This window comes from Pan troglodytes, chromosome 6 (assembly GCF_028858775.2).
Source record: "Pan troglodytes isolate AG18354 chromosome 6, NHGRI_mPanTro3-v2.0_pri, whole genome shotgun sequence".
NCBI lineage: Eukaryota > Metazoa > Chordata > Mammalia > Primates > Hominidae > Pan > Pan troglodytes.
The window spans coordinates 43,047,593-43,074,173 of record NC_072404.2 but is presented as its reverse complement, the minus strand read 5'-3'; the positions used below and the strand labels follow the sequence as shown (position 1 = coordinate 43,074,173).

Sequence of the window (26,581 nt, the reverse complement as noted above, 5' to 3'; positions counted from 1 at the left end):
GGCCTCCAGTTTGAGGAAGAGTGGGCAATTGAGGAACTAAAGACCAAGAGCGGGCATTGCTTGTCCCCCAGGGTTCTTCAAAGAGGGCATGGCCACCACAGGGACATCACAACCTACGGATGGTGCATAAACTTGTCAGAGGAAAGCAGCTGGCTGCTGGCTGTGCAGCACTATAGACGTGTCTCTGTTGCTGGAAGCTTGGATAGGCAGAGCTGCTTTGAAGCAGTCCCTGGTAGGGAGAGCAGAGGCTGGATGCAGGAGGCTTGAGGCCTTCCCCATGGAATAATAATGGTGGATCCCAAAGGGAATGCCCTTGCTGGGGCTGCCCCACTGTCTGAAATGCAAAGATGGCCCCCCTCAGCTGCTGTGCTCAAGGGGACTGCCTACACCTAACTTCAAGGCCAAGTCCAAGATTCACATCTACATAATTACATTCCATTACTGTTTAACAGATTAGAGTCAGTAATTCTTACCCTGGGGTATTAGAGATGTGGACATGAACTGGGTTCTACCCTGAGCCTTTAGTCCCCAGCCTAGACACCAGGCAAAAAGTAGGTATGTGCTGGCTCCTATCATGTGAAATTGGCTAAGGAAGCAAGCAACTTGGTGTCTTTGGACAGGGGGCTGCTTTTTTTAAATTAAATTAAATTTTTTTTTTGAGCAATTGTGGACATCTGGTTGTGCATGTCCCTTCAAGGCGAGTTTGTCGTCTCCAGAAAAGCATGTTGTTCTTTCTCTCTATCTTCCACAAGTCCTTGATTAAAACACTGAAGGAGACAGACAGGCTCCTTCTGTCCTTTCCCTCAGGCTTGCCATGTCCTGGCAGATTCCCTGGGCTCCTGGGAACTGTCTACCCATCTCTGTCTGCTCCTTTTGACCCAGATCTTATTACAGATACAGAGAGAGCAAACCATTTATTGCAGAACAGGCCCTTCACCTTCATGTTCTGTGTTTATAGACCACAAATAGGTAGTTAATAGATATCTCTTAATACTTGTTCTTTCTTTTTTTGGCTTTGGGAATTGGGTACAGGATATCTGGGTCCTGTGGAAAGTGAAATGATGCGAGAAAAAGACAACAGCTGAAAATGGAATCCTCACTTAGGAGCATGAAAAAAGTAGAAAAGAAGTCAAACCACAAATTCTTCAAATTAATGGGTGGGAATGAAGTGCTGCCACTCTAATGGGGTGGCGGGGTTGCTGTTTCTGATGGTGAGCAGCCCCTGGAAGGCTAGAGCCTCAGTTATGGGGAATGGGCATTTACAGCAGCTGACCACTTTTTCTTCCTTATCCTTCTTCCTCATTCCCACCTGCCTTTTTTCCCCTGATTCTTTTTTTGGGGGGTGGTGTCTGGATTTTATTTTAGGGTATTTCTAATATGCTTCCTTAACGGTCGATCCGTAGTCCTGTCTGGAGACATTGCTCTGTAACTTAGCAACCAGCGTATCATATATTGCCCTCAGTTGTTTCATTAGCCTGAAGATGTGAACATCAAAAAAATGGACACACAGTTGGACAAAAGCGATCAGGCTTGCATGCAAAAACAGTCTCTGTGATGATTAAGAAATGGACCTGAAGAACAGCATTATTTTACAGTAACATATCCAAAGTAAGGGTGTCCTCATATCTGGAGAAAGAGACAGACACAGACAAGGATGGAGAGGGAGTGAGAAGAGACACAGCCAGGGAAGATGCTGGAGCTGCCTGCCCTCCACAGGGCCTGAACGCAGGGGATCGGAAGCCTTCCTCCCTATGGACCTCCTGTTGTCCTTGCTAAAAAACAGGAAGGAGAATAGAATTGGGATTTTTGAGTAGGCATAATTCTTCATTTATCTGACTAAGTAGAAAGTTGGCATAATGAGAAAAACAGATTTCAGAGGGAAACATATGACAACAATGACATTTTTCTGTGCCATCTTATTACCCAATCCACATGGAGGCTGAATCGATGAGCTAGTAAAGACACAAAGACATCCTATCGAGATGCCTGTGAATGGCAGGGGCTGGTACAGTCTGGAACTGCTGGCTATGAGTAAATATGACAGCAGGGCTTTGGCTGGCTTTCACTGGGCCACTTGTCATTCTCCTCGTACATTGTGTGCAGTCAGGACATTTCCCTGCAGAAATGTTCTTTCTGCTGCTTTTCTCATCATTTTTGAGAAGCTGGCATGAGTTTTGTTTGCTTCAGACTTTATTTATTACCTTGAAATTCAGAATATTTATTCCAAATGTCATGTGTAGTCTTACAAAAGTTTAGACTGTGACGATTCTAAACTTCATTTTGCATCAGAATTACTTGGGATCATAGTAAAAATGCAGCAAACCAGGCCCCTGATTCATGAGCTATGGAGGGAAATCCCCAGAAATCTGCATTCTAACACTCACCCATGGTGATTTTAAAGCAGGTGGGCTGAAGATCATAGGATAAATGAAAGATTAAAGACTCATTTTCCAGAGAGGGCATGTGGCAATTTCTTGGCACTGTGAGTTGATAGATACATTCTTTGCTTTCATGGAATCCCTTTCCCTGTTTGTGGGGGGTATTGCCTCATTGTTTTTTTCTTCCTCACACACTTTATTTCCCATAAGTTATTGGGGTAACAGGTGGTATTTCGTTACATGAGTAAGTTCTTTAGTGGTGATTTGTGAGATTTTGGTGCACACATCACCCGAGCAGTATACACTGCACCATATTTGTAGTTTTTTTTATCCCTCACCTGACTCCCGCTCTTCCCCCCAAGTCCCCACAGTCCATTGTATCATTCTTATGCCTTTGTGTCCTCATAGCTTAGCTCCCACATATCAGTGAGGACATACGATGTTTGTTTTTGTATTCCTAATTTACTTAGAATAATAGTCTCCAATCTCATCTAGGTCACTGAAAATGCTGTTAACTCACTCCTTTTTATGGCTGTGTAGTATTCCATCATATGTGTGTGTGTATACATATATATATTTATATATATATATTTTATATATACCACAGTTTATTTATCCATTCGTTGATTGATGGGCATTTGGGTTGGTTCCACGATTTTGCTGTTGTGAATTGTGCTGCTATAAACATGCATGTGCAAGTATCTTTTTTTGAATAATGACTTCTTTTCCTCTGGCTAGATACCCAGTAGTGGGACTGCTGGATCAAATGGTAGTTCTACTTCTGGTTCTTTAAGGAATCTCCACACTGTTTCCACAGTGGCTATAGTAGTTTATGTTCCCACCGGAAGTGTAGAAGTGTTCTCTGTTTACCACATCCATGCCAATATCTACTGTTTTTTTATTTTTTTGATTATGGCCATTCTTGCAAGAGTAAAGTGGTATCGCATTGTGGTTTTGATTTGCATTTCCCTGATCATTAGGGATGTTGAGCATTTTTTCATATGTTTCCTGGCCATTTTTATATCCTTTTTTGAGAATTGTCTATTCATGTTCTTAGCCCACTTTTTGATGGGATTTTTTTTTTCTTACTGATTTGTTTGAATTCGTTGTAGATTCTGGATATCAATCCTTTTTCATATGTATAGATTGTGAAGATTTTCTCCCACTCTGTGGGTTGTCTGTTTACTCTGCTGACTGTTCCCTTTGCCGTGCAAAAGCTGTTTAGTTTAATTAGGTCCCAGCTATTTATCTTTGTTTTCATTGCATTTGCTTTTGGCTTCTTGGTCATGAAATCCTTGTCTAAGCCAATGTCTACAAGGGTTCTTCTGATGTTATCTGCTAGAATTTTTATAGTTTCAGGTCTTATGTTTAAGTCCTTAATCCATCTTGAGTTGATTTTTGTAAAAGGTGAGAAATGAGGATCCAGTTTCATTCTCCGACATATGGCTTGCCAATTATCCTAGCATCATTTGTTGAAAAGGGTGTTCTCTCCCCACTTTATGTTTTTGTTTGCTTTGTCGAAGATCAGTTGGTTATAAGTATTTGGGTTTATTTCTGTGTTCTCTATTCTGTTCCATTGGTCTATGTGCCTGTTTTTATACTACTACCATGCTGTTTTGGTGACTATGGCCTTATAGTATAGTTTGAAATCAGGTAGTGTGATGCCTCCAGGATTATGGCTGCCTCTGTTGAGTCATGCAGGTTGTCAGGGAAGTGGGGGAAGGCCGGCAGTGACAGGCTTCACCCAGCTCCCATGCAAACTGAAGGGCCAGTCTCACTCCCACCATACAAAGTTCGGCTACAGATTTCCTTCTCCCTGTGAAATTATACCCCCTGCTCCACTGGCCACCCTCCCGTTGGATCCCTGTGGTGCCAGGTGGTAACGGCCTGCTAGGGGATGCAGCGAGCTCCCAGGACCTTTCTGCTGCTTCCTCTACCCTGTATTTCTCTCCCGTCTCTAAATTGGCTCAGCTCCAGGTAAGGTCGGAAACTTCTCCCGCAAAGAGACCTTCAGCTTCTTTAGTGGGGGTGTGTTTTCGGAGAAGAGGGTCTCCCTTTCCTACTTCCACAGTTGGGGCACTCACAGTATTTGGGGTGTCTCCCGGGTATTGCAGGAGCCAGTCTGCTTCCTTCAGAGGGTCTGTGGGTCCTCTCGGGATTACTGGTTTGTCCTTGCAGTCTATCTGCAGCTAAAATCCACAAAGCGAGCTTCCGCACGCTACTCTGTCAGGAGCTGCAATCTAGTCCTGCCTCCCGTCCGCCATGATGATCCCCTTCCCATTTGCCATTTTAAAGCCTTAGAGCCGCGTCTCCCCATTGAGTTGCAATGCCCCAGTGAGGTAGTAGCCCTCACACACTTTTTGTTTGTTTGTTTGTTTTTGAAACGGAGTTTCGCTGTTGTTGCCCAGGCTGGAGTGCAGTGGCGCGATCTCGGCTCACTGCAACCTCCACCTTCCAGTTTCAAGCGATTCTCCTGCCTCAGCCTCCTGAGTAGCTGGGATTACAGGCGCCCGCCACCACGCCTGGCTAATTTTTTTGTGTTTTTATTAGAGACCGGGTTTCACCATGTTGCCCAGGCTGCTCTCGAGCTCCTGACCTCGTGACCCACCCGCCTGGGCCTCCCAAAGTGCTGGGATTACAGGCGTGAGCCACCGCGCCTGGCCCCTCACACATTTTCATACGTCATTTGATGCAGTTTCTTCTCTGGCCTGAGAAAAGTGACCTTGCCTCAGTTAAATGTTGGTTGGATTGACCCTGATAAGACAGAGATGACCTTGTTGCTCACCTTGTTGAGGGAGAACATCAGCATGAAACACTTTGTCAGTGTCTCAGGCAGAGGTGAATTCATCAGGACTCCACTAGAGATGCAGCACCAGTAGGAGATGTATAGGAACTGACTGCAAGGAATTACCTCATGGGATTATGGGAGCTGGTTAGGAAAACCCTAAATCCACAGGGCAGGCTGGAACTCTGAGACACAGACTGAATCTGCTATCTACTGTCCACAGGTAGAATTTGTTCCTTCAAGGAACCCTCGGCTCTGTTTTATTGTTAGTGTTTTATTTTGTTTTGTTTTGTTTTGAAGAGACAGGGTCTTGCTCTGTTGCCTAGGCTGGAGTGCAGTAGTGGGATCACAGATCACTGCAGCCTTGACTTTCTGGGCTCAAGCAATCATCCCACCTCAGCCTCCCAAGTAGCTTGGGACCACAGGCATAAGCCACTATGCCCAGCTAAACGACTCTGTTTTTAAGGCCTTTCAATTTATTGAAACAAGCCCATTGAGATTATCTAGGATAATCTCTCTTACTTAAAGTCAAGTGATTATAGACTTTCATCACATATACAAAATACCTTACAGCAACATCGAGATTAGTATTCGCATAACTGGAAACTGTAGTCTAGTGAAGTTAACACATCAAAAAGGCCACCCAGTACCACACCACCCCCAGCCCCGCCAAAAAAAAAAAAAAAAAAAAGGAAAAGCTATCACAGAAAGTAAAGTCAGAATTTATTGAGAATTGGAAGTTTGTTTTAGTTGGGTCTTTCAAAGCTTGCATGGGTCATGATACAACAGTTTGGATTGGTGGAAACTGCAGGCTTTGAGGCGAGGGATCCAAAGAACCTTAGGGTACAAACAGTTGATGTTTTTCATTTGAGTTTCTGGGTCTTTCAGAAAGTTCCTGTAATGAGCAGTCATGCCATCTGCCTAGGCAGGAGACTTCTGGAAGAATAAAGTTATGCCAGTGAAGACAGAGGAAGCATACAAAGTGCTGTTATTGCAGACATTGGAAGGTGTGCGTTCTCAGTAACCAGCTGAGTGTAGGGGTGAGGTAGATGGTTTCTATTCTCAGCCCAGAGGCTCTGGATTCCTTTCTCATGAAGCGGGCCACATGACCCTTGTTCCCAAAGCCTGAGCCTTGCAATTCTCCTTCTTAGGAGAATATCTGTGGACAGATATGCCGGCCATATTGCCCAGCTGGCTCCTCAAGAGAGAGATGACACGTTTGCTAACAGCAAATCAGAGCTGGAGTGCCACCCCTTACTCCTGCTCTTCCCTCTTCTTAAATGGTGGAAGATCAGTCTACCTTTCAAGAGTCCCGTCTTCCTTTTTTTCCTGCATCTCCAGCTCTAAGCGACCACATAGGACTTTTCTCTGTTCCATGAAGATGTCTTGTCCTTTCATGCCTCAGAGCTTTGAGATGTGCTGTTTCCTCCTCTCCCCTGGGAAATCCTGCCTATGCCCAGAGGGCCATCTTGAATGTCATCTCCTCTAAAAGCCTTTGCTGCACACCCTGTTCTTCCCCTCTCTCTGCGTCACACCTATGTGCTGATGCAGTGCTGGTCACCCCCAGGTCTCTGCCATGGTACAGATGCAGTTGTTATATGTCAGTTTCTGTCACTGACCAATTCCCAGTGGACAGGAATTAGTCCTGTTTAACTTTGTATCTGCCTTGGTGCCTCATCTGTGGCTGGCATACAGTAGTTTAGCTATTTATTCAACAGATAGTTTTTGAGTGCCGGCATGTGCCAGGTCATAGGTGTCCACTCTTCTGGATGGGAGTGATATAGACATAATAAACTATCTGCTTTCATGGAGGTGACATCCTAGGGGTGAGGAAGACAGCCAATGAACAAAAAAGATGCATAAGTAAAAGCACGTAGACAGCACTTATTGATGCTCCGAGGGCTGCTCCCTCTGAAACAGACTGAGGACTGAATAGGATAAAAAAAGTGGGTGAGAGATTCCCTGCCTCCAATACAAAGCATGCTTGTGAGACAGAATTCCTCCTTAGACATGGTGGTCAACTTACAGAAGAGGTATGCATTTGCTAATATTTGTTATCCTGCTGGGTAGATGTTTCTGTCCTTGGTGTAACATAGATTGTACTATTATTTTTATTTATTATTTATGTATAGGGTCTAGCTATAAACAAATAAGGGTCTAGCAGTGTGCTTTTTACGTGTTTTATTTTATTTTATTTTTTGAGACGGAGTCTCGCTCCGTCACCCAGGCTGGAGTGCAGTGGCGTAATCTCGGCTCACTGCAAGCTCCGCCTCCCAGGTTCACACCATTCTCCTGCCTCAGCCTCCCGAGTAGCTGGGACTACAGGCGCCTGCCACCACGCCTGGCTAATTTTTTTTGTATTTTTAGTAGAGATGGGTTTTCACCGTGTTAGCCAGGATGGTCTCGATCTCCTGACCTCGTGATCCGCCCGCCTGGGCCTCCCAAAGTGCTGGGATTACAGGCATGAGCCACCGTGCCCGGCCTACGTGTTATTTTTGTGCTTAGTAATAAACAGTGAACTCTCTCTCTCTATCTCATTTCTTTTTAGCATTTGCAATTTGCCAGGCTGTTTTAAGGACTTTAAATGGATTATCTCACTTGGTCCTCAGAACAACCTAGGAAATAGGCAGTATCCTCATTTTCCATGTGAGGAAGCCGGGGACATGAGAAAGCTGGGAACATGAGGACAGCCATGCCACTTGCACCAGGTTTTCCCGCTCGGAAATGAAATGTGTGTCCAGTCTGGGTGGCCCCATCACTTTTAAGCTATGCACTATGCCTCCTGTGTGGGATTTATGAAATCAGAACAATGACAAGCCTCTTTCTTTCTTAATGAAGTTTACATCCCAAGTTAGGCCTTTCAGAGCCAAAGGTGTCATCAGCATATGGTGAAAAAGCTGTAATCCAGTTGACTTTCTGGATAGAATATAGTCTCAGAAACAGTGGTCTACCATTGCCTTTGTTTCTGAGTTTGCTCTGCCTTTCTGTCAGGACCTTAAAATTTTTAATGCATATTTTAGTAGTTCTTCTACATATCTCCTTTTCATTTAAAGTACAAGACACTGATTTAAAAGCATGGGGGAAGGAAGGGAGAGAAGATAAATGTAATTGTTGACTGAGAAGGCACATGCAGAAGGTGCTGTTGTCTCTGGGACAGCAGTAATTGCTCTCATTCTTGAGCCGGTTCGAGTCTAGATGCAGTGCCTGCGTCCTTTTCCTCTTGTTCTTATTCACCTCTAACAGTGCATTGTTCATCCCACTTTTGGGAAGAGAATGTAGGTCTGAGGAATTAAGTAGCTTTTACTGAGTCCACTAAGCTGGTGGGAAGCAGAGCAGGATTTGAGCCCAGCTTATCAGAGGATTTAATCATGCTTTGCTTTGAAACAAACAATCATCAACACCCTTTCTTGAAAGCAATCTTGCTTGGGTTCCAAAAAAGAAGGAGTGAACCTTGAAGGAGTGCCTGAGGGAGCCTAGAGGCCAATGCGGAACTTTTCCAGCCCTCCTCCCACCCAGCACCCAGTACATCACCTTGGGTGTGGCAGGGAAGCCCTGGGACTCTGAGGAGCATTCCTTAGCAGTTAGGAATCCAGTCTTGATTATTTGCCGTCATGTATGTTGAGCGACTGATGAACTCTTCCTCTGAGGGTAAATGCAAGGTCTGGCTCTTACCTTTGTCAGGCAGACAGAGCACAGCCTTTGTTGTCAGACTACCTGGGTTTGAGTCCTCTTATCCTCCTCCATGATGTTGGGCAAATAACTTATCCTCTCAGCAGCTTTGCTTTCTTATCTTTAACATGGGCGTAGAGTTATAATGTTGGTTACATAAGCATGAGAAACAAAAACTCCCAGCCCAGTTCCTTTCAATAAATGTTAGTTTATTGCTTTTGTTAGGAATGTCTCATTGCAACTCCAAATTTCCATGATTATTAGAAAGATTATTTCTGGGCCAGGTGTGGTGGCTTATGCCTATAATCCCAACACTTTGGGAGGCTGAGGTGGGCAGATCACAAGGTCAGGAGTTTGAGACCAGCCTGGCCAATATGGTGAAACCTCGCCTCTACTAAAAATACAAAAATTAGCCGGGCATGGTGGCAGGCTCCTGTAATCCCAGCTACTCGGAAGGCTGAGGCAGGAGAATCGCTTGAACCTGGGAGGTGGAGGTTACAGTGAGCCGAGATCATGCCACTGCACTCCAGCCTAGGTGACAGAGTGAGACTCCTTCTGGAAAAAAAAAATTGTTTCTAAACCCTCCTGGCAGCTTCATACCCTTAGGGCCTTCTTCCCTTCCTGTTTGGAAAATTTGGGAAGAATAAACTAGACCTCTTTCCTCTTGGGAAGGGACCTGCCTTAAGTCTTACATGAACAGGTGTGCCTGGACCAAGGGTTCAGTCAGCACGTCTGCTGGCTCACTCTGAGCGTTGTTCTCCATAATCACTAATATAAAGGATTTTTAGTTCTCCATCTTATTTTCTCAAGTTGTTTAGAGCTTGAGCAAAGAAAGGGTATGTTATGTATTTGGCTTCCTTAGAACTCTGTTGTTAGTATTTGCCATCTTCCTTTCATTTCTCACAGAGTCATAGAATTTTAGAGTTGAAAAGAGATTTTAAAAATGACTTGAATTCATTTCCCCAGCTCCTATCTCAGCCTGCCTGCCAAGAGGCATTCAGTACCATGTTTGCATGCTTCCGGTAACGATGAGCTAGCTCTCTCCAGAGGTGACCCAGTGCATCAGGGGATGCTCTACACTGGGCTGAATTGCACACATAGGGCCTGGATCTGGTGGTGTTGGGTTTTCGGGCCTGCCTGCACTTGGTGTGAAATGTTCAGATCTGCTTTTCTTTGGGAGGGAATACTGGCCTGAAGGCTGCCCCTTTTTGGGTGGTTCTTTTAGAAAATTCATTGTCCAAAAAGTCGTCAGAATTGGCTGAGGAAGCAAGCAATCTTATGTGTCTTTGGCATTTCATCAAGAAATTTCCCACCAGCTCAGTGTGTCTGCTGAGTCCTGAGCAAACTCCAGCTTGTGGCTTGTCTTAAATTATGCAGGGTAGTGATCCTGAAGGCAGATTTATTAACCCCCAACTTCAGCATACCAGGTAGGGCATGCAACCACGGTGAGTCCTGGAAGGCCTCCTCCTGGAAATTGGGTGTGGTGTGTACTCTGCTGGAAGAAAATAAAACCACCAATGAAATTCTATCTTCAATGTCAAAGATGCTGTATTAGTCTGTTCTTACATTGCTATAAACAACTACCCGAGACTAGGTAGTTTACAAAGAAAAGAGGGTTTAAGTGACTCACAGTTCCGCATGGCTGGAGAGGCCTCAAAAAACTTAACAATCATGGCAGAAAGGTAAGCAGGCACGTCTTACATGGCAGCAGGTGAGAGAGGGTGTGAAAGAAGCAAAGGGGAAAGAGCCCCTTATAAAACCATCAGATCTCATGAGAACTCACTCACTTTCACAAGAATGGCATGGGGGAAACTGCCCCTATTATCCAATTGCCTTCCCCAAGGTCCCTCTGTTAACACATGGGGATTACAATTGAAGATGAGAGTTTGGTGGGGACACAAAGCCAAACCACACCAGATGCTAAGTGATAGCTTCATAACACTTACTTCAAATATACTTGCCAAATGGAGGCAGACTGATTGGAGAGCTGTTTATTTATGCTGTTTGTTCTTAACTTCAAGGCAACATGCAAAAGGAATCAGGAAATGTTAAGAAACCAAACTCCTTAATAACCCTTTTAAAGAAACAGCTTTACTGAGACAGACGTCACAATGATTCACCTTTTAAAGGTGTCCAATTTGGGGGTATTTAGGGCATTCACAATGTTGTGCAGCCATCACCAATCTAGTTCCAAAACATTTGCATCACCCCAAAAGAAAACACTGGACCCATGGAGCAGTCATTCCCATTCCCTCCCTCCCCCAGACTTAGGCAACCATTTATCCTAGTGGCTGATTCTATTGATTTGCCTATCCTGGACATTTCATGCAAATGCAGTCATATAACATGAAGCCTTTGTGTCTGGCATCTTTCACTTAGTGTAAGGTTTTCAAGGTTCATCCATGTTATAGCATGTATTGGTACTTCATTCCTTTTTTTTTTTCCTTTAAGACGGAGTTTCACTTTTGTTGCCTAGGCTGGAATGTAGTGGTGCTATCTCAGCTCACTGCAACCTCTGCCTCCTGGATTCAAGCAATTCTCCTGTCTCAGCCTTCTGAGCAGCTGGGATTACAGGCGCCTGCCACTATGCCTGGCTAATTTTTTCTTTTTGTATTTTTATTAGAGACGGGGTTTCACCATACTGGCCAAGCTGGTCTCAAACTCCTGACTTCAGGTGATCCACCTGCTTCGGCCTTCCAAAGTGCTGGGATTACAGGTGTGAGCCACCATGCCTGGCCCTTCATTCCTTTTTTATGACTTACTAATTTTCTGTGGAATGGATAGACCACATTTTGCTTATGCATTTATCAAGTAATGGACATATGTATTGTTTCTACATTTTGGCTATTATAGATAATGTTTCTGTGAACATTAGTGCACAAAGTTTTGTGTGGACATATGCTTTCAGTTCTCTTGAGTAAATATGTAGGAGTACAATTGTAGGAGTCAGGAATTGTAGAAATGTAGGAGTCAGGTCATGCCCTTAATAACCTTTTAAAATTATTTTTTTTGTTTGCTATACTTGGGACCCATATTCCTTTTCTTTGGGTTTGTATTCACTTCCTTTGTACTGAATATTGTCAGAGAGAAAGTTAACAGCCTTTATAGAAATAATTAAAAATTATTCAAGTGAGAATAAACTGAATGCCTGTTATATCTGCTAGATTATATTTGCCTTTGTTCTCTTCTTTACCAAGCTTCTACTTGAAAATTTACAAAGATTTTTTCTTCTTTTCCAGAACCGCAATGAGATAAAAAATGGCACTATCCTTCGATTAACCACATCTCCAGTAAGTTGATCTTAGCTTCTAACTTCCCAGCAAACTCTTTGCTCTGCGTTTCCGCTATATGTGATTGTGGGATATTAGTTTTTGAGGTTGACTTTAGTGCAAAGCAAAAGGCTTCCAGAATGTCCTGACATGCAGATTCTGGATTAGCAGGAATGCCCCTCCATAGATTTCCCACTGCAGAGGAGGAAGACCTTATTCCAAGCGAAGGGCAAGCTTGTCTAACCTGCGGCCCAGGATAGCTTTGAATTCACAAATTCGTAAACTTTCTTAAAACATTATGAGTTGTTCTGTATTTTATTTAGTTCATCAGCTATCGTTAGCGTATTTTATGTGTGGCCCAAGACATTCTTCTTCTTCCTGTGGCCCAGGGAAGCCAAAAGATTGGACACCTCTGCTTTAAGGTTTGAGTTTGGAGGTCATCTTAACAACTTCTGTGTTACAGCTGGGATCACTCACCTGTACCAATTGGTTTTACCCACCTACTCACACATCCACCTAATGCCATCTGAGCAAATTCAGACAACAAACAAAGCAAACAAAACCAAAGTTGGTTACTTTCTTTTAAAAGTCGGTTACTTTCCTTTAAAGTCAGTGTGGCTGGGCGCGGTGGCTCATGCCTGTAATCCCAGCACTTTGGGAGACTGAGGCAGGTGGATCAGGAGGTCAGGAGATCGAGACCATCTTGGCTAACACAGTGAAACCCTGTCTCTACTAAAAATACAAAAAATTAGCCGGGCGTGGTGGTGGACGCCTGTAGTCCCAGCTACTCGGGAGGCTGAGGCAGGAGAATGGCGTGAAACCTAATAGGTGGAGCTTGCAGTGAGCAGAGGTAGTGCCACTGCTCTCCAGCCTGGGTGAGAGAGTGACTCCATCTCAAAAAAAAAAAAAAAAAAAAGAAAAAGTCAGTGTGTGTGTGTGTGTGTGTGTGTGTGTGTGTGTGTGTAAGAGAGAGAGTTTAAGTATTTTGTAGCTTTAATGGGTTATTATGACAATTCATAAAAATAATTTAGAAATATTGACCACTTCACTGATCCATTGACAGCTGATTCTACCTAAGAACTTTAGAGTCTCCTGAATTAAAGCTGCTAAACAAGATGCTACAGTATATTTAGACTATTGTAGCTGATGATGTCTCTTTTCTTGATCTTTCCTACTTGCTTGGAGATACTTTAGGTAGTAACATTAGCATATTTAACTATATTATTTTACAGTGCATTTCATTGCTTTCCTAAAAAATTATCTGCCCCAAATACACCAAGTGTTACTATTTTCACTCTGCATATGTGACGAAAACTGTGTCTAACTATCATTTTCAGTTTCCACTGAAGCCATGTGGTAGACTAAAAATAAATTTAAAAATTGGGAAAAGCATCTGGCTAAAATTAAGCTGTGGGTACTGTAACTACCATAAATTCTTATTGTTGAAAATTACATTAGTGTGGCTTAGAAACTCCTAAACATTTTACCCAATAACATCCTGAACCTAAAAACAGTGATGAGCTCAATGGAATGAGTTGCTACAGTTGGCTGAACTGTCTTTGATGCCTGCTTTGCTACTTAATGGAAATTATAATCTACTCATTTTTCAGTGGCTACATGATGAGCTGAGGTGTTTTCGTCTGACTTTGCATTGGTCTTCTTACTCAATTCAGCATGAATGAATGTTAATTTGACCTTTAGACCATTGTTTTATTTGTTTTTTGTAGTTTCTGATTATCCTGCTAAAAGTCATCATCTGCTTGCTGGACAGAAAAAGTAGACCTTGCCTTTTATTTCATTTTAGAGTCTAAAAGACAGCTTTTTAATCAAAGCCTTCTCTAAGCCAAAGAAGGAGTTAGTTTCATTTTTTTACTGCTGTGGATTTATGAACAAAAATTCCACAATCTAAGTCACTCCTTGAAAGAAGGCTTAGATGTTAGGCAGAGTGAAGTTTTTCAGCATCCCAAAAGAAACTTAGCATGACTTGTCATCAAGAAGAATGGAATTTGTGTTCTTGAGATAATGATCCTCACATTCCCAGCTCAGTGAATGGAAAGATGTGAAAGCCAGTGTAAGAGGCACTATTAAAAGATGGGAGCAGCCGGGTGCAGTGGCTCACGCCTGTAATCCCAGCACTTTGGGAGGCCGAGGCAGGCGGATCACGAGGTCAGGAGATCAAGACCATCCTGGCTAACACGGTGTAAACCCCGTCTCTACTAAAAATACAAAAAAAATTAGCCAGGCGTGGTGGCGGGCGCCTGTAGTCCCAGCTACTTGGGAGGCTGACGCAGGAGAATGGCGTGAACCCAGGAGGCGGAGCTTGCAGTGAGCAGAGATGACGCCACTGCACTCCAGCCTGGGCAACAGAGCGAGACTCTGTCTCTGTCTCAAAAAAAAAAAAAAAAAAAAAAAAAGGAGCCCAGCTACAAAAGACTGGCTTACATTTTCCAAAAAGCAGTGATCCCCAAACCTGGATCAGCTGTGGAAGTTTGAAAATGCTGATGTCTGGGGCTTTAATAGAGAGGCTGGATTAGAATATTTGGGAATAGGCCCCAGGAGTCTGCATTTTAAGCAATCACCTTGTGGTTTGGCTGTAGCCACAGGGTCTAGAATTGAGAAGTTACTCTATAAGCCAGAAATTTGGGATCTGTGAACTTTAAATAGGTTATTTTTTGTAATTTTGCATGTAGCTGAAAAATATACGTTGCATATGCTTGTTCATTTTTACATACACAATAAAAATATGTTAAAAACAACAACAACACCTATTAGAGTACCATAAAGAAGCCAGCAGATGGTGTTATACTAGCTTTCGAAGTTCCTTCGTCTGCCTCAGCTGAACTCTCCCTGAAGCCAAATAAGGACATCTCAACATCCACATGGGTACACACACCCCCGCGCGTGCGCACACACACTCCTGTTTTTATGTAACGTGTAGCTATGCTGAGTTTTACCTCCACTCTGTCAAAGGTGGTCTTTTTGTTGATTGATGAATTTATTTTCTGTCTCCCTTTATCACAGAACAGTCCCTTCTGGATTGATCCTAGAGAAATGGTCACTAATACTAGAAGATCTAAACAAACAACCTGCACTGTTTAATTGATTTGTAATAGGCCTTGTACATGGCTGCTGCTTCTCCACTGCATGGTACATCTTTAGACAGTCTCTCTAGTGGCTGTGTTAAACAAGCATATCTTTCTAGTGTGGTATCTTTATCCATCTCCTACTACCATAAAAAATATAGGCTGGGTGTGGTGGCTCACACCTGTAATCCCAGCACTTTGGGAGGCCAAGGCGGGTAGATCACAAGGTCAGGAGTTCAAGACCAGCCTGGCCAAGATGACAAAAACCCCATCACTACTAAAAATACAAAAATTAGCCAAGAATGGTGGTGGGCACCTGTAATCCCAGCTTCTCGGCAGGCTGAGGCAGAGAATTGTTTGAACCCAGGAGGCGGAGGTTACAGTGAGCTGAGATCATGCCACTGCACTCCAGCCTGGGCAACAGAGCGAGAGCCTGTCTCAAAAAAATATATAGCCAGGAACACACCCAGAGAATGTGTGCAAATGTGTGTGACCTTTGGAGCAGTCAGGGTTTGGGGAGCTTCTGTATGCAGAGCTGAGTAGTGTCTTGTAGTGTCTCCTACCTGCCATGATCATAATAGCTGTGGGCATAGAGTCTGAGGTCCTCTGTTGCATGCAGCATATTTTAAAATCAGCTTTGGCTATTGTTCGTATCAGAAACAGCTTGGCTTGCCAGACCATTGTTACTTTTCTGAAATTTTTGTTTTAAGAAGTGCTTATGGTGACTATATTTGTAGTCTTGAAGTAGAGAGAAACTTCTAAGTAGAACACAAAACGCAGAAGCCATAAAGAAAAAGATCAATAAATTTGACTACCAAAAAATTAAAACAACCCCACAAAAACTTTGTGTTTGGAAAGAATTCCAGAAACAAAGTCAAAAACAACATTGGAAAAAATAATTGACAGCTGCATAATGGAGGTCCGGTTCATTCATTTGCAAGATTTTTTATGAGTGGATGAAGAAACCGTCCCAAAAGACAGGCTGCCAAAAGCTATGAACAAGGGAAAAATAAACAAAATAATGTCTGTGCATGTATGTATGTATGTATCTATCTGAGAAGAACTTCAATCTCTCTTAGAGATGAAAATCTACAGTCCTAGATAATCTAAGTGTGAGGAAAAGATGCTGTGGGGTCAGGATTTTGAAAATTTGAAGTAGAATCTATTTGTATGCCCTCTTCGGGGGCAATTTAGTGGTATTCACCTAAGTTTAAAATACATATACCTTTGTCTTAACAGTACTGCTGCTGGGAATTTATATAATAAATAGACTCACAAAAGCACTGCAGGATGAACACACACACACACACACACACACACACACACACGCCCAAGCATGGCTATATGCATCATTGTTTTTAGTGATCAAAAACTAGGAACCTGTTATGTATCTATCAGTTGGACTAGGTAAGTGCAGTAGGTAATTTTTATGTTGTAGAATACTGTGCAGTTGTTAGTAAGAATGTGATACGTGCTGTCGAGGAGGAATCCCTAAAGTATGCCATTAACACAAAAGCAGGTTGCAGAACATCCTGTATAGAGGGATGCCTGTTATGTATGTGGAAGGGAGGTGTATGTATATTCAGATAAAAGGATAAAATGTTTCTCAAGGGATACCCACAAGAAACTGTTAACTTTGGGCTAACTTTGTTTTTTTATTTGGTAACTTCCAGTAGTACTCGTGTGTGTGTGTGTGTGTGTGTGTGTGTGTATATATATATATATTTTTTTTTTTTTTAGATGGAGTCTTGCTCTGTCACCCAGGCTGGAGTATAGTGGCACAATTTCAGCTCACTAAAATCTCCGCCTCCTGGGTTCAAGTGATTCTCCTGCCTCAGCCTCCCGAGTAGCTGGGACTACAGGCGTACGCCATCATGCCCGGCTAATTTTTGTATTTTTAGTAGAGATGGGGTTTCCCCATGTTGGCAAGGCTGGTCTCGAACTCTTGACCTCAAGTTATCTGCTCGCCTCAACCTCCCAAAGTGCTGGGATTACAAGTGTGAGCCACCATGCCCAGCTGTACTCATATATTTCTACCTATCTCATGTGCTGGTATTATTTTTAATTAAAGAAATACACAAATATATATTACAAAGCCATTATAGTACAAAAGAGGTGAATCATAATGCCCCATGCTAAAAACATGTCAACATTGCAAACTATGAGATTTTTTGTGAACCCTATTATAAGCGAACTGAATTATTGCCCATTATGCCTTCTTTTGGCCTGTGTGGACGTATTATAGAAAACAGAACTGCTCATCAAGTCCCTACTGTTGCTTTGTCAGCTGTAAGCATAATCCTTGCTTTCTACTCTTTCTGGTTTAGGGAGCCGGTATCAGCATTATCTAGGTCAGAAGGCCTGTCATAATGATTTTTGGGTCTTATTCCCTCTGGCAATAAGAAAAATAGTATTATCTCAGTCACTGTGTGGATTCAGGTTGTCGGAGATTCTTAACAATAAGCCCATTAATTTTTTTTTTTAATTCCATTTTTCAATTCAGGTTTTCAATTTTTCTCTCCTGGTTTGAGAAACTAATAAAGGGTTGTAACATGCCTTAAATTCTATTTATTGGCATCACTCTCAGCGGCCTAGCTTATGGGAGAAGAAGCCAGTGGAGGCTGGCAGGCAGAGGCGACACAGGATCCCCAGGCTGCTGCCCAAGGACAGATTGCAGGGGCAGCCAGGGCACCGGGTCGGAGTTTCTTGCAGGTTCAGGAGGTGCAGGGGGCTTGGGCCACCTGCCTTGTAGGGAATTGGAGAGTTGGAAGGAGTGTCATGGAGGGCAAGCCCCAGAACTTCAGGATCTGGTGCTCTTTGAGGAAGGATGTCCTGTTCCTCCCGGTGCTCTGGCAAAATTAACTGCGTGCTGTTAACTAGGAAGCCTGGACAGATGCAGGTGTGCCAGCCACCCCCATGGAAATGGCATTTAAAGCTGTGGCTGGAAGAGGTCACCATGGGGAAAGTAGAGGAGAGGGCTCAGCACAGACCCCTGGGGACACTCTTAAGGTTTAGAGGAGGAGCCTAGCAAGAAGCCAGGTGAGCAAAGTGTTTCAAGGAGGAGGGAGTAGTACTTAGGTGTGTTGGAGGCTGTCCAGGTAATAAAGATGATGCGATGAGGGTGGTCCCTGGGCTGCCATCTAGAGGTATTAATAGCATGGTGGAGACACTCTCCATGCAGGGCTGGACAGGGATGCCTCATGAGAGCGGGGAGAATAGGAGGTAGAATGGAGGCAACACTTTCGAGCTACTCTCTCTTCCAAAACTTTTGCTGAAAATGCAAGCAGAGAAATGAGGAAGTAGCTGTAGGGAAACTGGGTCAATGGATGTTTTTACCTTTCTGTTTATTTTTTTTAAAGATGGGAGATATTAGAGATTTTTGCAGCTGGAAATGATCTACTACAGAGAGAGAATCAATGATACAGAAGAAAGGGAGATAAATTTGAAGTAAAATACTTGAGAAGGCCAGGGGAGAGGAGATCCAGAGCTGAGGGGAAGAGCTGACTTCTGATAGGAAACAGGGTCCCTGCCACACAGCATCTATCAGGAGGAAGCAGAGCTTGAGGGTAGAGATGCCAGCAGCTGGTGCTGTTAGAAGTAGGAAGATGAAGGAACTCCTGGCTGATTGCTTTGATTTCCTCAATTAAATAATCACCAGTGGAGGGGAGGCAGCAGAAAGGCATAAAGGGGGTTTAAGGAGAGTAGAAAAGGTATGGAGGAGTCATTCTGAAGGGACACAGCAAACATTCCAGGAAAATATTGGATTGCTGGGCAACATTGAGCGTACATTTGAAGATATCTATTAAACTGTTGAACCTAAGGATGTTTTTAGACTACTTTTTAATTGGCATCATGGATCCAGAGTTATGCTAGAAGTTTCTTGGGGATGATTTTAACTTGTATCTTCAAGAGAGAGAAAGGTTAAATGCTTGACACATACACACTACCAGTGTGTGTGCCTTTCCTGTGCCCACGGCTAATCCTTTATGAGCTGTTTCCTCCCTTGGAGTCTGGAGTCTGGGTCCAGAACCCTTTCCTATCTGGGACATGAGGTAGCCACATCAAGCTGTTTCAATGGCCCAAAGTAAAACTTTTTTCTATCCTTAGAACAATACCAGAAAATATAACTTGGTGTCTGATAGATTCTTTTCATGTGTGCTGGTTGCTTGAAAAATCAGAACCAAGGCTATCTTATTTTTTTAAAAATGTTGACTCTTTCCTCTCAAATATAAAAATGGTGCAAATTCATTATGGAAAAATGCAAAAAATAAGGCTTCCTGCAGAGAAAATTGTTTAGAATATTACAATTCATAAATAACCACAGGTCACATCTACTTGCCTTCTTTGACCATTTGTATGCAAATGTGTGAATACATATGTGTGCATACATGAATGTATATATATTCATTTATAGGTTCATATATATATTCATTTATGCATTCATATATATATATATATATGTGTATTCATTTGTACATTCATTTAGTGAAGTGTGTTTTGAACTCATGGTAAATGCCAGACACACTTCTGTGTGCTGGGTGACATTACATTCTGGCAGATACACACACTCCACTGCGCATATTCCCACCTCCCATAAACAATAAAATATGTTTGCGTCTTGGCTGTTTCTCTTCATATTGCCTCGTGAGGATGTTCTCACACTATTTTACATTCTGTAAAAGTTCCATATGTAGTTCCATATGATATTTCATCCTATGACTATTTCACCATTATCCTATTGGTAAACACGATGGTTGCTCAATGTTTGGCTATGAATGCTGTTTTAAGGGCTCCAAATGTACCACACATCCATCTCAGATATTTACATGCATCCATTCAGGGAAGCACATCACCACCAGGGACTCCTTCAGCTCTGCATGCTGATGAACACCCTAGGCTACCTTGTCTACTGCTTCCACATCCTCACTTCCCTCCACGCCCCCTGGCCTGCAGACCCCAGACACATCAGTCCTCTCCTTTCTCTCCCTCCAGACAGGCCAGGCTTATTCCACCTGAATCAGGGCTTTGGCACTAACCACTGATGCTGCCCAGAATATTCCACTCCCCAATGTGGTGGGGTCCTTCTTGTCAGTCAGATCTCTCCTTGAATGTCACTTCCTTAGGTTGCTTGTCCCTGAAAACCACTCCATCTAAAGAAGCCATCAGTCACTCTCAACACAAACCCTCCACTTTAGGTTTTGCTATGAAACATCAATATTTGATTTTTTATTGCTAATTTTAAAAGTTGTCCACCTGCCACACCAAGGTGGGTGAGCCCCAGGAGGTTGAGAACCGTGGCTGTCTTATTTGTTGCTGTATCCCAAATGTGCGGAAGAAATGTCAAGCTTTTCAGAAGTATTTGTTGAATCAGTGAATGAGGATCCTGAGGATTTTGAAGGAACATTCCTTTCCACTGGATAACTGGAAAGACTTGTCTGAGAATACATATATATATAAAATATATAAAATTATATAAAGAGTGATCTGCAATAACTGATATCTGAGAACAAAATTTCCTTACAAAACTCCGATCTTTTCAGAATAAAAACTTTGATTCCCACTTTTTTTATATAATAAATGTTGTATTTCCAGATTATTTAGAAATTAGAGAAGATAAAAAGAAGGTATATCCCTGCCTGTTCTGGATCCAATTGGAAAAATATTGCATTAAAAGGGTCCCACCAGTTTGACATAATATTTTGATTGGAGGTCACTTCTGGGACTCACCTCTGTGGAGCACCTTTTCCTGGCGGACTCCATGATGAGGGTTACTGCCCAGCTGAGATGCACTCTGTCACACTGTGGGTGGAAGGGAACCTTAAACATGATCTCATCACAGTTCCTTGATGTACCTACCGATGGGGAAAATGAGGCCAAGATAGGTGAAGAGAGAAGTTCACTGCAGCCCTGGAGGTAGCCAATGGCAGAGATGTAAGTAGCCCTGCCTCGGACTCCTGGGTCATGGAGGTTTCCATCATGGTCCCCTCGCCACCTGGCTTGCCACAGTCCTCCCCTCCTCTTTAGTGATGTGTCTCCTCCAGTTGTTCACCTATGTCCTAGGATAAAGAGGGAAATTTACCCTAAAGCAAACACTGTGGGAACTGCACTTTTTAAAGAAAAGTTGTCTCCTTAGATACGGGTACCAAGGGAAGGAGCAAGGCCTGTGGGGAGAGTTAAGAACAGCCTCATGCCAACAGAACACATCATTCTCAGGCGCTGGGGTGAGTGAAGGAGAGGGGTGAATAGTTCTATAGGAACTTTCCAGGCCATTGAGTCTATGAGCTTTTTTGTAGTTTGACAATTTGGAGAAGGCTTTACTGCTATTACTGGGAGTGACTCCTTGGCTAAGATCCCAGCAAGTTAGGATATTGCTTTGCTATTCTTACATGTGACCATCTTGGTAAAATATTTTCAATTTCTATAGCAGCAACCCATGAGCAGTTGTGGGATTTGGGAGGACTCCACAGTCTTGATTCCTCTGCTTGGGACATTTGTCCTTTTCAGGTTTCTGTTGTTTCTCTCCTCACTTCTTTTATTTTAAAATTTATTTATTTACTTTTAAGTAGGTAAGTATGAAGGCATGTAAATGAATTAGGAAGAATAGATATAATAAAGTATATATTAATAAGAGTAGGTATAATAAATTCCATCTACTTAGCTTCCACATTATTGACTTTTTCTTTGTTTTCTTAGCAAAGGTTCTTCCTTAAAGGTGCACAGCTTTTAAAAGGGCAAGCACATTTTCTTTAGGTACTGTAAACCAGGAGGGCCTCCTTGTGTTACAGCTGGGGAAGATCAGGTGGTAGTTGAAAAACACAATCAGCTGGGCATGGTGGCTCACGCCTGTAATCCCAGCACTTTGGGAGGCCGAGGCAGGCTGATCACCTGAGGTCAGGAATTCAAGACCAGCCTGGCCAACATGGTGAAACCCTGTGTCTACTAAAAATTGAAAAATTAGCCAGGCATGGTGCAGGAACTTGTAATTCCAGCTACTCGGGACGCTGAGACAGGAGAATCGCTTGAACCTGGGAGGCGGAGGTTGCAGTGAGTCGAGATTGTGCCACTGCACTCCAGCCTGGGTGACAGAGCAAGACTCCCTAAAAAAAAAAGAAAGAAAGAAAAACACAATCAGAGCTGCTCATTCTATCATCACGGAGAGATGCAGCATCCTGAGTGATTTAGAGCGGTGGTCCTCAGCGTGTGATTCCCAGGCCAGCAGCAGCAACACTTAGGGGCTTGTTAAACACAAAACTTTTGGGACCCCACCCCAGGCCTATAGAACCAGAAACTCTAGGGGTGGCCCTTGGTCTGTGTATTAAGAAGTCATCCAGGTGATTCTTACACAGGCAACAATTTGAGATCCACTGTTTACAATGTGTTTTCTGGAGTCCAGCTGCCCAGGTTCTATTTTAGCCTCAGCACTGATAAGCTGTGTGACCTTGGGCAAGTTACCTAACTTCCCTGAACTTCAATTTCCTTTGTCAAATAAAGCCTATGATAGGACCTACCTGGTGGGACTATTGTGGAGATTAAATGAATTACTTTATGAGGTATTTAGAATAGTGGCTTATAAAAAGTGGTAGGAAACTGTTGGCTATTTTTTATATTGGTATCAACTGCATCAAACACTATTAGCATTAATAATGACAATGAAATAATTTTTGGGTACTCATTATTGTCATAACCTATATAGTAAATGCAAACATCCTTCTTCGAGAAAAAATACACTTTTCAAGGAATTTGAAATGATTTGCTTGGGTTAACTATTAAATGTTCATGTGAATGCTGTATATCCATTTGAAAATTTTGGAAAGTACTATATCCCTGCACAATTTTAAGAGATAAATAATTCTCACACAGCTCTCCACTCTCCCTTTTAGTATTTGAGTGATGTGTGGGTTATCTGTAGATCAGTGAATAGATAAGTAGGGAGGGCTCTCGTTTTCCTCCCTGCTCTTTTCCTTCTTTTCTAATTTCTGATGCAACGTGTCTGTTTTTGGTTTTAATTAAATGGGAGATCTGCCACATCTGTGACCAAGTGATCGGGGCATGGGTTCTATCCCTGTCTCGGGTCCTAAAGAATTGCATCAGTTCCCCTGTTGAATCCTTTTCTCTTCTTGAGGGCTGCTTCCAGGTGACAGTGGAGGGGGAACTGGGCAGGGAGGGAGGGCTCTGTGGCTGTGGACCTGCTGGGGTGGAGTCTTTCTGCTCTTAGGACCTGCATGGATTCCCTCCCCCATTCCAGACGGAGTCTGTGGCCAGCAATGGTTTTGCCTTCGATACCTAGGTGGTTCTCCTGCCTCCACTCTGCAACCTTAACCCTGTGATAGTTCACAGGGGGTTCCTGAGAGAGTTGTAACCAGTTGTCTGTTGAGGAGAGATACCTCATTAATGGGGTCAACACCCTATCTTCTCCCTCTCTAAAATATAACATGGTTTCAAAAGAGAAAGCAAGTACCCGAGAAGGAGAATATGATGATGGCAGAGTGCTTCAACCACAGTGATTTTGAGTTAACTTGATTATCTGTATTAAGCAAAAACACAGGCAGAACATTTTATTCCTTTGTTTTTCTTACTGCCTGCCTCAAGTGAAAGGTAGGTATGAAAACCTTGACTTGATGAATAAAACATCTGGACTACAAATTATTACCCAGAAGTTCAGCTTCTCTAATATATTTCGATTCCTCTCTGTCCTGCATGTAGAAGCCAAGTGCAAATGCCTTAAAAGTAATTCTAGGCATAGCTGTTAATTTGGTTTCCTAATTATTTAGTTTAACATTCACACAAGTAGCCAATGCATGTGAAACAACATGTTGTTGAAAATTGAAATTTACAAGCATCGTTGTGGAGTGCTGGAAGATTTACAGTAACCTAGAAAGATCATTTGAGTGGCTAATGAAGCTCCCGAACATGTGTAGGCAGTTATTACTCAGAGTATTGACTGAACGGGTGAGCGTGCTGTATAAATTTGTGTAATTGCTTAACTAAGCAAATAGCTTTCAGTTGCTTTTACATAATAATTTTACTTAAAGGGTAAATACTTCCCCTTTCCTCCCTCCTTTCTGCCGCATCCTGTTCAGTTTCTAGGGCTTTAATATTCTTGTACTCTTGCTCTTGCTTTTCCTCGAAATGGAAATCCAACTCCTTTGAGAAGAATGCAACTGCTTCCTGTCGTGACATGAGCAGACCTCGCTCTGAAGGTGGAGTGTTTGGGTTGGAAGCCTTGAAGCCTGTCCTTGAGATGCCCACTCTGTAATATGCAGATAGTCTTGCGCTTTTGGCTTTTGTATCTCTGTTCCTCATTGAAACATAAATCTGTTTTGCTGTTGTGGTTTCGTTTGTCAACACTCTTCCCTTTGCTTTTGCCCCATAAGGCTCAGAACGCCCAGCAGCTCCATGAACGAATCCAGTCCTCGAGTATGGATGCCAAGCTGGAAGCCCTGAAGGACTTGGCCAGCCTCTCCCGGGATGTCACGTTTGCCCAGGAGTTTATAAACCTGGACGGCATCTCTCTCCTCACGCAGATGGTGGAGAGCGGCACTGAGTAAGCGTCTTTTTTCCTAACTTCCACAGCTGTCCTGTGTGTCTCCGCGTTTTGAATATTGTTACATTCCTTACACTTGCAAACTCTGTTTTAAAGACCAGAGCCTTGGTTAGACTCAGGAAAAAAATAGTTTTTAAGATAGTGGCGAGGCAGTGGGTTTGTAATTTCAAGAGTTCTCCATCCTTTGCCCACCAACATCTAGTATCTGAGACAAAATAGAAATCCATCAAGTGCTAGAAATTTCAGGTTTATGTGGGAAAATATCATGCCATTATCTCAGAGGGCCTTGGCAACAATGAAATTATAACTCGACAAAACAATAGTCCCTCATATTCGTTGCCTATCCCTAAGAAAAATTTTCCCTCCCTTAATCCATTAAAAAATTAGATTACCTAATTATGTTTCTTTTTTCATTGACAGCTCAAGCTAGTTCAAGTTATGTTTCAAAGTATAAAACCAGGTCAAGATATAATCCCTGAAGTAATTTTAAAACTTAACACTTGAATGATTAAATACTTGTCATTAATTACTTGAAATTAAATGCAGTCAACATGTATTAACTACCTACTCTGTGCATGCAAAAGAGTTGAACAAAGGAAAATTTTTTCATATGAGCTTGCCTTCCAGAAATTGATGGAGACTATTATATGGGCAGAATTCTATTGCGTATAATTCCTCCTGAGAGCCAGGAATCTAGAGGGCGGACCCATTATCTCTCTCTCTCTCTTATTTTTTTTATTTGAGATGGAGTCTTTGTTGCCTAGGCTGGAGTGCAGTGGTGCAATCGCTGTTCACTGCAACCTCCACCTCCTGGGTTCAAGTGATCCTCCCACCTCAGCCTCCTGAGTAGCTGGGATTTCAGGCATGTGCCACCACACCCAGCTATTTTTTTTGTTTGTTTTTTGTTTTTGGGAGATGGAGTCTCACTCTGTCACAAGGCTGGAGTGTAGTGGGACGATCTCGGTTCACTGCAAGCTCTGCCTCCTGGGTTCAAGCGATTCTCCTTCCTCAGACTCCCGAGTAGCTAGGACTACAAGCGTATGCCACCACACCTAGCTAATTTTTGTATTTTTAGTAGAGATGGGGTTTCACCATGTCAGCCAGGATGGTCTCGATCTCTTGACCTTGTGATCTGCCTGCCTTGGCCTCCCAAGGTGTTGGGATTACAGGCGTGAGTCACCACGCCCGGCCTAATTTTTGTATTTTTAGTAGAGATGGGGTTTTACCACATTGGCCAGGCTGGTCTCGAACTCCTAACCTCAAATGATCTGCCTGCCTCTGCCTCCCAAAGTGCTGGGACTACAGGCGTGTGACACCACACGCAGCTAATTTTTGTGTTTTTAGTAGAGACGGGGTTTCACCATGTCAACCAGATGGTCTCGATCTCTTGACCTTGTGATCCGCCCACCTCGGTCTCCCAAGATATTGGGATTACAGGTGTGAGCCACCATGTCCAGCCTGATTTTTGTATTTTTAGTAGAGATGGGGTTTCACCACGTTGGCCAGGCTGGTCTTGAACTCCTGACCTGAAGTGGTCCACCTGCCTCTGCCTCCCAGAAGTGCTGGGACTTGGGACTACAGGCGTGTGACACCACACCCAGCTAATTTTTGTATTTTTAGTAGAGACAGGGTTTCACCATGTCAGCCAGGATGGTCTTGATCTCTTGACCTCGTGATTCGCCCATCTCGGCTTCCCAAAGTGTTGGGATTACAGGCGTGAGCCACCGTGCCTGGCCTAATTTTTGTATTTTTAGTAGAGACGGGGTTTCACCACGTTGGCCAGGCCAGTCTCAAACTCCTGACCTCAAGTGATCCACCTGCCTCTGCCTCCCAAAGTGCTGGGATTACAGGCG

The 26,581-nt window shown here is 43.1% G+C and overlaps 1 protein-coding gene across 18 annotated transcripts in view; it reads left to right on the top strand.

Annotated features, from left to right (window-relative positions):
• ELMO1 (engulfment and cell motility 1) overlaps positions 1–26,581 on the top strand; it is a 589,252-nt gene that overhangs the window by 160,910 nt on the left and 401,761 nt on the right. For all 18 annotated transcript variants that reach the window (XR_010158837.1, XR_010158836.1, XR_001719198.4 and 15 more), the window contains 2 exons: positions 12,072–12,122; positions 24,559–24,728. Coding sequence is in view for 12 of the 18 variants with exons in the window: in XM_003950985.6 (XP_003951034.1) it covers positions 12,072–12,122; positions 24,559–24,728 (221 nt within the window). In the remaining 6 variants the exon portion in view is untranslated. The remainder of the gene's footprint in view (positions 1–12,071; positions 12,123–24,558; positions 24,729–26,581) is intronic.